The 13,476-nt window shown below is 35.4% G+C and overlaps 2 protein-coding genes across 2 annotated transcripts in view; one reads left to right on the forward strand and one right to left on the reverse strand.

Annotated features, from left to right (window-relative positions):
• Positions 1–1,117, reverse strand: part of LOC117124897 (NADH dehydrogenase [ubiquinone] 1 subunit C2-like) — a 4,703-nt gene extending 3,586 nt beyond the window's left edge. The window contains exon 1 of the mRNA XM_033271230.1: positions 911–1,117. Coding sequence (XP_033127121.1) covers positions 911–1,031 — 121 coding nt within the window. The 5' untranslated portion in view covers positions 1,032–1,117. The remainder of the gene's footprint in view (positions 1–910) is intronic.
• Positions 1,118–1,497: 380 nt separating this feature from the next.
• On the forward strand, positions 1,498–12,423 carry LOC117124918 (protein arginine N-methyltransferase 9-like). Its single transcript, XM_033271255.1, has 10 exons — positions 1,498–2,033; positions 2,665–2,907; positions 3,759–3,926; positions 5,016–5,124; positions 5,884–5,966; positions 6,795–7,002; positions 7,367–7,562; positions 7,984–8,962; positions 9,650–9,806; positions 10,705–12,423. The coding sequence occupies exons 1-10, from the start codon at positions 1,750–1,752 to the stop codon at positions 11,092–11,094; spliced, it is 2,817 nt and encodes a 938-aa protein (XP_033127146.1). The 5' UTR covers positions 1,498–1,749; the 3' UTR covers positions 11,095–12,423.
• The last annotated feature ends 1,053 nt before the right edge of the window (positions 12,424–13,476 follow it).

The raw sequence follows: 13,476 nt of genomic DNA on the forward strand, positions 1-13,476 counted from the left end.
TTCATCACCCTCGCTAATGTGTTATTTTACATCTGATCTTGTATGAAAAGATAGCATGAACAGACAACAGACATAAAAATAAAATTATTTAAAAAAATGGTTTTTTTCGTGGATAAAGGATGAAATTTGTGCATGTGTATCATTCTAAATTTTATTTGACGAAATTCTATATTGTGGATAAAGGAAACTGACGAAATATGAATAAAAATACAGTAAAAAATGCGTTTTGTAGTCTATTTTTTTCAAATATGGTTATTGCTATAATAAGCATCTTTATCGTCAACCGTCATCACAAATCAGCGATATAGTGCCAACAAGCAGTTAAGTTACAAACGACGAAATGATAAATAATTTGCATGAAGTTGTATGAATAAAATTATGGACATGCATAAAATAGAGGAAGACAAAATAAACAAGAGTAAAAACAATGTGTTGTGTCTCATTCTGATTTTTATTAGGGATTGAAGGAAACTGACGAAATATGAATAAAAATACAGTAAAAAATGCGTTTTGTAGTGTATTTTTTTCAAATTGTATAATGAATAACAATACTGTTCTGTAAAACAAATAAAATACTGAAGCTTTACACTTCTTCCATACAATACCTAAAATAAATACGTAAATATTACTGTGCGACATGACAGCAATTATTTAGTTTAGCAAAGTCAAAGGCTTGCACAGCATGCGGTGTGGAGAAATGCCCAACTGGCGCTCCATATAAATCTCGCGCGGCCGAAGGTGTCGGCGGCCGAAGAAGTCCCCCGACCCTACTCGCCTAGCCTATATGACCCAACCAAATGATCGGCTATGGGCTACGGCGAGCCTAGGTATGTCAGGCAGCCAGGCCCTAACCAAGTTCCGAAACTTTGCCTGGATAGGCCTAGGCCCTAGTTCTAGGCCACAAACCTACCTGTCCACAAAGGCCTAAATGTTAATCCATTGTTCAAAACAGACGCCCCTAAACCATATAAACCAAATATAATAGAGTATCTATTAACCAGCGGTGTCGGAATTTCTGTACTATATTTCATTTTAGAGCTTGGTTTTGAAATTTAAAAAAAATCAAGACCGAATCAACATCCAGTCACCTCACCGCCGCCGACGACATTCACATCAGCTAGTACTACGCATGCGTTCGTGGATTGGATCGACTTAGCACTGTGTAAAAATGGATTATATATGGTTCACTACGGTTAATCAGTGTTGTATGAAAGCGTATTGATTTTTCATAGATCCATTCTGTTAATAATAACAGATAACAACAATACACTGGAGGAAGATGCTGGAAAAGCAATCTCTGTTCTTTACTAATAATTAGTCCACAAAGACACAGAAAATCTGAACAATCTGTAGGTTTAGTCTAGTTCAATCTGTATACAGTACCGGGATAGCATGAGCTGGCCTGCCTAGAGAGAGTGTGGCTTAATTAGTAGTAGTAGGCCTACTTCGACTAGCTAGGCATATTCCTACTACAGGCCTAACAACTAGCCTACACGTGTAGGCTAGGTTAGCTAGCCTAGTAGGAGCAACTGGATAGGTCCAGGTAGGGCCTTTTCAACTGTCGTGTGTATGACTCCAATCCGATTCCTAGCGCGATCGGACAACATACGAAAGAAGTAGGTCTAGCCTAGGTCGCTAGCCTTTCTTTGTAGTTGTAGAGGGCTTCTTCCTACTATGTACCTGTCCTGGGCTTAGGCCTAGTCCGTCTATGAACTTTGAATTCCTAAATGCAAAAAGAAAAAAAAAAAAATGGAGAAAGATCAGTTAGTCGAGTCATCCCTAAATAGTGCACGGTTTCATTTCCAAAACAATCATCATGGAATGTCATTCGCTTATTATCTCCTGGCGCTCAAGTTGTCACCAGAGCAGAAGCAGAACTTGCGAAAGGAATTCGGTGATGTATTTAGAGAATGGGTGAACGAACTGTTGAGGCAAGACCGGTGTCAAGACATTTTTGAATGTTATGCTCAAGCTTTAGATGTCTTTCCTGATAATGAGTGGGTACAAGATGTGATGGGCTCTCATTTGTACAGGTAATAAAGAAGATTTCAAAACTTTCCTGTTATTATTATTATTATGAAAAAAAAAGTTTTGGATCATTTCAACCACAGGTGTTGGGTTAGAATCCCTCTTTGTTTAGGTAATACTTTTTTACACCTTGTTCCACCACCACGAAAAACTAGAAATTTCAGAAGTTTTTCCTATATTTTTATATGCTCTCATCCAAAAATATGATATTTCTTTTAAATTATATAAATTTAAAGCATTTAAGTTTAACTATCCCATTACTACACTGTTTACATTCAATAATAAAATTTTGTTTAAAGTTTCTTATTCTGGATGTTTTTGGTAAAACCATTTGCTAAATAAAAATACAAAATTTTATTTTTATATTTTTTGCACCCTTTTCTGATGATCTTTAAAAAAATATGTTTGCAAAACAAGGTATTAAAAAATTCTTGCCTTATTTTCTGTGCCCATTGACGAGATACAAACTTTGATTTTCTCCAATCCAAATGAGATACAATGAGAAACTCCTTGAGGCCGTCTCTGAAAATGTTAAGTAATTTGGTGTAATAAATTAACTTTTTAAGTAATTAACAATAATTTCATGCTATAATTTTCATTTTTGGATATTATATTATTTTATTATTTTCTGCACAGATTAGGTTTTGCTGATGAGGCTGTTCTTTACTTCCGTCAGGCGCTTAAGCTAAACCCAAATTTACATTCTGCACGAGAGAGCCTCAATAATCTCTTGAATGCTCTGGTGGAGAGGTGGCACTTTCGGATGTTGAATGACAAATGGCGCAACACTGCTTACAAAGATGCTATTCACCGGGCGGTCAAGACCGCCCATGGGCCGATGAACGTGCTTGACATTGGCGCAGGAACAGGTATTCTCAGGTACAGTAGACTTGCAGCACATCAGCAGCGGTGCCAGGGGGGGCAGAGGACTTAAGTCCCCCATCGGCCAAGTCAAGTCCCCCTACTGTCCGAGCTCATCGGACAGTCGGATAAAAAAAAAAATGTTAAAAAATAGGCCTACACCAAGCCAAAATATGACATGACTTAAAATAAGCCTCATTTCCTTCCCCTCCTCAGGCATAAAAGCTCAAGCCCACCATCGGACAGCTTAGCCCCCCACCCCCCTCAGAAAATGTATCCTAGATCCACCACTGCAGTACATCACAACTTGTAAATATGGGGTCCCAAGTCTTTTACAACTCGTGGGATTCTTCCAGAAACCAGGACCACCTACCACACTCCCCTGCAAGCAAGCAAATATCCCACGCAAATTTATGGTTGTTGCAAATGTGTTAAAGAAGCTCATTTAACCAGATATGCCGGAAGTGACTTCTTTATGCTTGGGATCTCTGTATATACTTGTGTGAGAGAATTTATAAAACATTTATCACCCCAGACTGTAATGTTGTTTTTTTTTACCACATTGCATTGTTAATGTGTGATGGGTCTTGAGCACCTCGTTGGGGTGACCTGCAGAACCAATTTCCCAGACACCTACTATAAGAATGTATTTATTAATATTGATTTTTAAAAGTAATATTAACATTGCTGAGTTATGAATTACTTGTAGTCTTTATATTATAAATCTGTATGAAATAGTATAATGAATATATTAATGTCGATTTTTAAGAGTATTACTGTATTAACATTGCTGAGTTGCTGATGAATTACTTGTAGTCTTTTTATTATTATATATCTGTATGAAAGTTTTTTGCTTCTTCTTGCATTAGTATGTTTGCTGTTCAGGCTGGTGCCAATGAGGTGTATGCATGCGAGATGTCCAAGACCATGGCAGGCATTGCACAAGACGTTCTACGAGCCAATCAGATGCTTGATAAGATACATATTTTACAAATGAAGTCAACAGATATGCAAATACCAGACAATTTACCAAGCAGGTAGAGTTTTATCAATATTGGAATGACATAATGATCAGGGGCAGATTTGGAAGGGGGGGGGTGGTGTTGCTGGCCTGGAAAGAAAAAGAAAAAAATGATAACGCAGAACGCCTCAAATGTTATTTTCGGGCATCTAGAACACCAAAATCCCCCTAAGACAGTGTTGTCTCGATCAGCCCAACTTTCGGGCCCCCCTTTTGGACATTTGTGTATCCGCCCCTTATGATAATGATAATACCAAAAAGAAAATTGTTGGCCAGGAAAATGACAATTGTAAGTCTGTTGGTTAGTCAGAAATTTGTTTTTATATCCTGCCCCCAATTCGAATATACATGACTACCTGACGCTGCATGTTTTAAACTGTGTTTGTGGACTGTGGTATCATTGGATCATGTCAACCCCTCCTGCTATATTTCTACTTTTGTAGTCTTTAGGAAGTTAGCTTTACCCAGTGGCATATTTAGTGGAGTGAGCTGGTGATGCACACCCCCTAATACAACTGCCCCCCCCCCCTCTAACATTGATAAATATCACTCATATCACCTTATTTTGCAACTTGCAGACCCCTCACTTAATCATCGAATCCCCCATCAGTGCCCCCACCCCATTATGTTTCTGCGGGGTTGGTCGGCTGGCCTCAAAGTGCGGAAGAACAGCACACTGACTTTTCCCTAATGGCACCTGGTCTCACACCCAATTTGCTTACTTGCTTCACTTTCATTGGTCTTTTTTATTGGTGCATAGAGACTGCTGTATTCTGCACCTTATAAATCCATTGATTGATTGATTTCAAGTCTGCTACTGTAGGGGGGGCTAGCGGTTGATGGAATCTGTGTTTGTGCCAGCTCCCCATCTGCCTCAAATATATACTTAAATATTTTATGTGACTGCAACTTTATGTAAGGCATTTGAAATTGAATAAAGAAAAATAGATAGATACACCAGTGGCTTTACCACCAAAACCAGAATTACATTTTATTGCTTATATGTTTCTTTTTTTTGTTTTTTTTTTCTACACATTGGATCCAACATTTAACTGTCTCATAATGTCAACAATTAATGTTCCTTGGTTTCATGATTTCATTCCAGAGTTTCTCTTGTTGTAACTGAAACATTAGACAGTGGTTTACTAGGGGAAGGCATTCTGGACACAGTACACCATGCATGGAACCACCTGCTCCTTCCTCCAGATGAAAAGGTAACATTTGATTTGATTTTGGAATTTATTTATACAATTTTATTATTCTTTTATTATTATTATTATTATTATTATTATTATTATTATTATTATTATTATTTTATTAATACATTTTTGTTATTTAAAAAAAATTGTTAAAATTTATAATTTTATCATTTTTTTTTTTTTTGTAATTTTTGTTTTAATTTAGAAAAAATATTTTCCCCAATTTTTTTTAGGTTTTTTTTTTTTTTTTTTTTTTTTGCACATAAGACATATTGCATAGAAGACCAACAGCTAACATCCCATTCGAAAAATGGTACACTGTTGTTTTAACTTGTATTTCAGCCCTCCAGTTTAGCCAACTGATCTAAGCTGGTCTTGCAGCAATATCGAAAACAATATTTATATTTACACCTCCACATATTAATTTACTCATAATATTTATCAGCACTCTAAAATTCTTGTAAGTAAACCAATAATATGCGTACTGTGTTTGTAACGTTTCAGAACTTCATCAGACAATAGTTTCAGGACTGATAACTAGTTGTAAATATGAAACTACTTGTAGAGGGGGTCCACAACATCGGGAAACTTCAAAAACTAGCAAACAAGTCATTGTCATCAAAGCTCCGTTGATAACAGATCAAAACATTACAAACAGTACATATATTATTGGTTTGCTTGCAAGAAATTTTCATGTTTATACGTCCAGAACCCAGATGAAACTATTTTAGACTATTAACCAAGTCGTGACTTGCTTTCTTCATTTCCATGTAGGGAGGAGGTGGAAGAGTAATTCCTAGTGGAGCCACAGTGTTTGCAATGTTAATTGAGTGTGAACATATAAGGAAGCATCATAGGTAATGTACCCTTATGATTATATTAGTTCCTGAGTGGTTGAGATATCATGAGTAGATTTTCCATACGATTTAAATCAAAACGGTACTGGGTTTGATCTACAGAAGCTTGTGCTTCGTACAGGTCATTCCATTCGTAGAAAAAGCCTTTAATGGTGAAAGCGTACCTGTCATTAGCCATAGTAGCCTAGGTCAATACATAACACCGGCTGTATAAAATTTATTATAAAGATAGTGCTAATATTAATCTTATTGTAGTAAATATTATGTCCATGTTTGAAATATTGTTATATACTTAGTTAATGTATATTATATATAATTTGAATATGTACATTTTTAATTGATATAATCTATGTAAGTTTACTTTTTGAGTTTATATGTAATTAATTAAAATTGTTTAGGTATTTATTTGAGAAATATATTATATGAAATAATGTAATCAATAAAGTTTATAGTAATATTAGTAATATTTAAACACAAAACAATAAGTAAATGATTTTACAATTATGTTATTGTTTATTAAAGTGTACAAAAATAGACAGGAAATGGAAGAAAAGCAATGAGGTCTGGAGCAGCTTAGAATTGTACCAAAAATTATATGAAAATGACAGTGGCTCATTATTATATTTTATGTGTTTGTAGTAAATTTTGGACACTATTCATCAGAGGTCATGGTGTCAAGCTACACGTTTCGTAATTTGACATCGAATCCTTACTTTCAGTAAATTCCCCTACACAATTTATTATAATTTAAGGGAGTTGAATAACTTGTGATTGAACCATTATTCTCTTTAAAAATCATGAAACATAATTTCTCCCTTCTTTACACAGCGTAATTTCCAAGTCCATTGGTGGCATACTTCTTGACTTCACTATTGTCAGTCCATCAGTCAACCTAATGAGCGATAGTGGTATAACGGATGTGCGAACTGTTTTCTCAGAACCATACACATCAGAAGAAATCTGCTCTCTTCCTGGTGGGTACACCGCCCTCTCAAGTGTCATCAAAGTTGAAGATTTCAATTTTAATAATCCACAGGTAACCATAACATAGCACCCACTGAGTAAAGCCCTTACCAGACTTGTACTGTATTTGACAAAATGTGACATGCCTTATTATGGTAATGGTGACATCACATCATGACTATATATGGAGACATCATAACTATATATGTGCATACAACACTATTTTGTCAAGTAAAATTTGATAATTTGGAGAGTGACTGATGTGTCCCAGTTTGAGGACAGATGCAGTTGAAGTTATGGATGGCGGATAAAGTGAATGGATGAATGTAATCATACTGAATTCTCCATTCTTGAATGGCTATGGTGTATATAGATTTTCCCAATGCTAATCTGTATGACTGCTGCTTTAGAATAATGAGTAATTTTTGCTCTTTTAGGAAGTGGCAGAATTGTGTTCTCACAAATCACTCCCAAAGGCACTGACAGTACCAGTTGCCCGACAAGGAAATATCGATGCCATTGTGGTATGGTTTGACCTGTACCTTGACTCGCAGACAAGTATAAGCACCTCCCCTTGGTCAGAGGGCTGTTGGGAAAAAGCTGTTTATCCAATTACTGCAGGAAATATAAAAGGTAAAATTACTTATTTTGTTGTTATAATTATTTGCCCCAAAATGTTGAAAAACAAAGTTTTTTATGGATACATTTTGATCTTTGGAAGTGTGAGTAGGGAAGTTGATATAGTCGGCCCACAAAAGAAAAATTAACACAAAAATACTTAATTATTGGTACTAAAAAGTAACTAATTACTCATTTTTCGGTATTTTAGCCTTCCTGAAAATCCAGAAAAAATTCACAAAATTTGTGAGACTGGGAGATTGTATGGAAATTTATGAGAACACCCCCCCCCCCATTGAATTGGGAGGGTTGAAACCCCTTGTACAGTATGAATCATTATTTTTTATAAATATTTAAATATACAGTAATGATATTAATGGATCATTCCAGCTGAAGTGCTTCTTTTTGAAGTCTTATTTATTATTCCTAATTCTAGGTGGTGTAACAGAAGTTAAATCAGGCGAGACTGTTAATTTAGAGGTAGTCTGTAAAGAGAACCATCTTGCATTTCAATGCATTAAAATTAAGTCTGTGAATAGTACAAGGACAGAAAGTCAAGATCTTAGAGAGAACCCACAAATTGAAACAGTCATTGACAATCAACATTTATCTCAAGATATTTCAAGAGTTATGCCTCTTGAAATCCAAAATCATCCAACTAGTACTTTCCGATATGCTTCATCCCGTCAAACCAGTAAAGGCTCTTCTTGTAAATTGTTGCCATCAGAAAAGAATTGTCCTAGGGTACTTGAACGAGATTCTTCTGGAGTTTGTGTTAAACAATCCTGGCAGTTAAAACATGAAAGTGGTCTTGAAGAGACGTCATCTACAAGTAAAAAATCAGAAGACAGCCTCCAAGAAATGTCAGATCTTTCCTGGCAACATCTTCCTTCTATGAAAAATCCTCCACTCGGTAGTAGTGGAGGGATAGGACATAAAGAATGCTTGCTAGAGAGGAACACAAAATCTAATAAAGTTTTTGTTATGGAAGAAAAAGATATTTTTACACTTAATGATCTCTGGTATCAGGTTCAAATTTGTGAAACAATTCAGAAAGCTGTAGATAGCTCTCTCACACAGAGAAGATCTTCAGAGACCAGAGGAAATGACCACATTACCTCTGATCTAGGAAAGAATTGGCAAGTACTTGATATCTCTGAGGGAGTTTCTCTAGCCGTAGTGTATGCAGCAGATGCTGGTGCAACTCGGATACATGTCTCCCACCAACATGACACAAATTTAGATCTTGTACTTGACTTGTGTAAGCAAAAACATTACAATATTGGAAGTGAAGATATCCAGACATTAGTTTCTGAGCTTCATTCTGATGTATTGTGGGATGTTTTAGTGGTTGATATTGTGGAGCCAAGTGGCCTGTTACGACATAACATATGGCAGGAGGTGGCACTAGTTAGGTGAGTTAACAAGGTAATTTACATGAATGTATTATTAATAATTACTATTCCCTATTATGATAATGATAGTGAAATAATGATGATGATGAAATAAAAATAACCAAATGTGAAAACATTTGCTATTAGAATATTTGTTAGATATTGTCAGATTGTGTATGTAAGTTTACTTCAAACGATGCCGCCTACTTCATCAGATGAACTCTGTGCTTCCGGATAGTTAATAAAATATAAGAACAAAATCTTGTGTCATTGACTCATAAATTGACATTTCCTGCTTTGTTGTCAAGAGAAATCATTTCAGCCTGGCACTCTCTGCAGCTGATGGTCGTCAGACAATGCAAATCTATAACAGGGGCAGCGGCGGAAGCGGTACAGCGACTGCCGTACTAATATTTAAATGAATTAACGAAATTAAGAACTTGAGTGCTATTTCCAAGCATTTAGTCATGTAAATTTTACAAAATTGTCTAACCTCAGCCCCAACCATAGTGGGGCTGAGGTTATTAAAGACTCTCCCACCATACCATATAAATGCTTCCACCGCCCCTGCATAACAGCGTTTTTTTAATGACGATCTGTTCAGACTGCCAATGACAGTCAGCAATGTCACAGGGAACGTAGTTTGATACAACCGAGTGAGTGCCTGTCTTTACACCAATAAAAATAATCGTATCCTTCCTCTTTCAGAGATACTATTCTTCAACTAGAGGGAGTAATCATTCCTTCGGGAATAACAATTCATTGCATGTGTATCGACAGCAAATGGATTCTGGAGAACAGTTACGTAGTTGATAATTCAAGAACGTTGGACTTCGATATCAAGCCATTTATGAATTCATTCACAGTAAGACCCTTCAATGTATTTCCATATATGGTCAGTTGATCAGTTTTCTGTGGCTGGTTGTAATTCTTGTGATATAGGCCTATGAGCTTGGGTTGGGGATTATGCTAGGGATGAATTGTGGTGTGTAACAATGCAATCTCCACTTTTTTTGTGAAATGCAGATACATGACTTGTACACCTGTTTAGGTTGATACACTTATCTCTGTTCTTGCATGGTCTGCAGCTGATTATCAAGAGCAGTAACAACCAAATTACAGTATTTGCTTATTTATTTGATTACCTTTTGATTAAATATATTAATGTATTGAAATAAAACCTAAAAAAGGAAGCTGCAAAATATATTGCTTCAGGCACATTTAAATTTTTCCCTCAGTGGGCCGTTTAAATTTTTGGAAAAGGTCATTATGTTCATAATAATAATACTTTATTTTTGCTTGTATATGTATTACTACTCACTGGGAAATTCGGGCTGGGTCCCCGGGGCTGCCATTTTCGCCGCCAACTACTTCACAACATCAAACAGATACAGACTGATACATACATGGTCCTTAACTCGCCTAACTCTCCTGAGAGGATTATTCGAGGAGCTGAGCGTTTTTGTTATTATAAGAGACCCGAATTCAATACTCGACGCAGAGGCGGGTATCAAACTCGGGCCCTGGCGTGCAAGAGGCAGGAACCATACCATTTAGCCAAACGTTCAGCTCATGTTGCAGCTTATAAGCTCTGGAATGCTTTTTCCATTAATATTCAGGAGTATCCATTCTGCCTTCTGCTTTTAAGCAAAGACCTAGAAATATATGAACAAGGCACTATTCAGACAATATAAATTAAAATGATATTTAAACCTACCATTATTCATATCACAATTTCATAAACAAATAATTCTTCACCTTAGGTTCCGACACATCCTGGTATTTTTTTCTCCAAGCTTCAGTGTATTCAACTCTCCACAGCCATCGAACTAATGCATATTGACCTACGTGATATTGTCTTAACCAATCAGCCGGTAAAACCAACATTCAAAATTGAGCAGAAGAAACAAGTTGAGATAGAAACTGATGGTTGCCTGATGGCAGTGTTGTTCTGGTTCGATCTTAAATTAGACACCTATCGATCGATTAGTACTCTCAATCCTGCGACACATTTTAGCCAGTCAGTTTACATACTCTCAGAACAATTTCAAGTTAGTGCAGGCGAAAGACTCTGTCTTTCGTTCTTCCTAGAAGACAGTTCTATTTCATTCAAAGTTCAACATCTTGTAACTCACGATGACTCAAGTAGCTAATAAAATTTCATATAAACAATCAGTGAGCTTTTAAGTATCTCTTTATCCAGCTTCATCGTAATACCGTAAAATCTTGAATAGAAGCCCAATGGCCTTAATCTTGAATCTTTAGTTTGCAAAAGTAGCCTAGAAAAAGAGGCTCAGGCAGGGGTGGCGCCAGGATTTGCCCGACAGGGGGACGAGGTCAGATTCCCCCGACGAAACCAAAGTGGGCGTGGTCGAGCTTCGATTAAAAGGTTAGGAAAGTGGTCGAAAATTTTGACAATTTAGGGGTTTCAAAGGCTTATTAATCGATTTTAGAGTAATAATATGTAGAAAATACTTATAATTTTTTTTTCTCCTCCAAGGGGGCCCAGCTCTTGACCCCCCCCCTCCCGCTGGCGCCACCCCTGGGCTCAGGTCTTTGGGCTTTTTTTCGAGATAATACACTGTAGATGAATTTCAAAGAAACAAAATAAATTCAAAACATGCTTGGTTTATACAGTGGTTTTGGTGATTTGATGCCGGTTAATGCACTCTATGAGACAGACTGATGTTACAGTGGCCCATCCAGGGTTTGCAAAAAAAAAAGAAAAAAGAAACCCAGGGCTTCTATTCGAGTTTTATGGTTTAACTATAAACAGACCATAGGTAAATATGTGGCTCAGTCTAGGTGAAAATTTGGACCGCTTAATACAATATCAAACTAGAGCAGTCACAGAGTCCTTAACTGTGTCCTGTGGCTGGATACGGATCAATACACAGGTGTATGAGCTATTCCATTATTTTCTTTTGTGCTCAAGGGTAATTTCAAAGAAATGAAATTTATGTGGCATCCTATTTGCTCAATGTTATATACCATTACACTAAATTTTATGATGATCTATTTCTTTTTTTTTTGTAATCATACTAATATACAGACAGACAGACAAAGGTGAATAAAAGTAGTTTCAGTTTATTGGCAGAAATGAGCATGCACTTTTATACAATTAGAGAAACCCTGGTTTAGGGGTCACTTTTCTGGGAAAAAAGGGAAAATAACTATCTTATAACAGTGTGCCAAATGGTCAAATCAACACACATTCAAACACTTATTTAAGATGGAAATTGAGTGAGAAAGTACTCTGATCATCATAACATGCGCAGTGTATAGGCCCAATACAATTCATTTGAGACAATAATGACATGAATCTTAAACACGTTATTGTACAGCATATTTTGGCCAGGCAATTATTTTTTTCCATTTTTCATTTATTTATTTATTTTTTTTTATACTGAATATACACTTTCAATACATAGTACTGGTTTGGAAGTGGTTCAGTTCTTAACTACAAAATTTTAAAAGCAGATATATACAAATGGTAACTAAAAAAGATGGATAAATTAACTACAAATTAAAAAAGATTTAAAGAAACTTAAGAAAAATAAAAAATAAAAAAATATGGATATGCAAGGTAAGAGAAAATCAAGTTAAATTAAGATGGCTTTAAAAACAGTTTTTGAAACTACAAAATGCAAATTGTGTGCTTATTTGAATTTGAAAAGCAACAAATATGTCATTGGGATTTACAATTGACAAAATTTGAAGTTAAATTTTTATTTTATTATACATTTTAACAAAGAGAACCACAAAAATCTCTTAAATTGAAGAAATTAAGGATGGTGCCAGGGAGCACAATAAGTTGAATATATTCACAAGATATCCTTTTTCCAGAAACTATGAAGAAACCCAACTTCGCTAACATCTACAATCTTAAATGAATAAACAATATCAGTCTTAAATTTAAAGAACTCAAAAGGAATAAACAATATCAGTCTTAAATTTAAAGAACTCAAAAGGAATAAACAATATCAGTCTTAAATTTAAAGAATCTTAAAGGAATAAACAATATCAGTCTTAAATTTAAAGAACTCAAAAGGAATATTAAACAATATCAGTCTTAAATTTAAAGAACTCAAAAGTAACTGAAATAACAAAAGCAGTTGTAATGCTACATAAATGTACAGTTTATTTTGCATGCAGTTTACAACTATAATAAGACAATTTTCTATCTATGATAACATTAAAATAATTATTTGTTTCAAAATTGTATTTTGTAAACTGATCAAAACTTTTGAAGTCAATAGTTATCATTAAGGAGTTTCATCTCTAGGATGCAATTTGGACCTAATCTACGTTGTGCAGAGAATCGAGGAGGCTCACACATGGTTGAAATGGTACATTTATTGATAGTTATTCGTATAGTGTATGATAGTGGTTGTGATGTCTGATTATTGATGTTTTATCAATCTCAGTAATGACATGTTTTTAATGATTACAATATATTTTAATCAAATAATGTCTAGTTTGTGTACACCTTCTATTAATGTTTACATAATTGTACAAATGCAAATTAGATAGCC

The sequence above is a fragment of the Anneissia japonica genome, unplaced genomic scaffold, assembly GCF_011630105.1.
Source record: "Anneissia japonica isolate Jap-2015-1 unplaced genomic scaffold, ASM1163010v1 scaffold1881_len754168_cov175, whole genome shotgun sequence".
Taxonomy (NCBI): domain Eukaryota; kingdom Metazoa; phylum Echinodermata; class Crinoidea; order Comatulida; family Comatulidae; genus Anneissia; species Anneissia japonica.

What these genes read in the sequence shown, in the direction of transcription:
- LOC117124918 (XM_033271255.1), top strand. Translation starts at nt 1,750, where the DNA reads ATGGAGAAAGATCAGTTAGTCGAGTCATCCCTAAATAGTGCACGGTTT. An exon ending in GCAGGAACAGGTATTCTCAG is followed by an intron (nt 2,908 to 3,758) that starts GTACAGTAGACT and finishes TTCTTGCATTAG; the next exon opens with TATGTTTGCTGTTCAGGCTG. An exon ending in CATATAAGGAAGCATCATAG is followed by an intron (nt 5,967 to 6,794) that starts GTAATGTACCCT and finishes TTCTTTACACAG; the next exon opens with CGTAATTTCCAAGTCCATTG.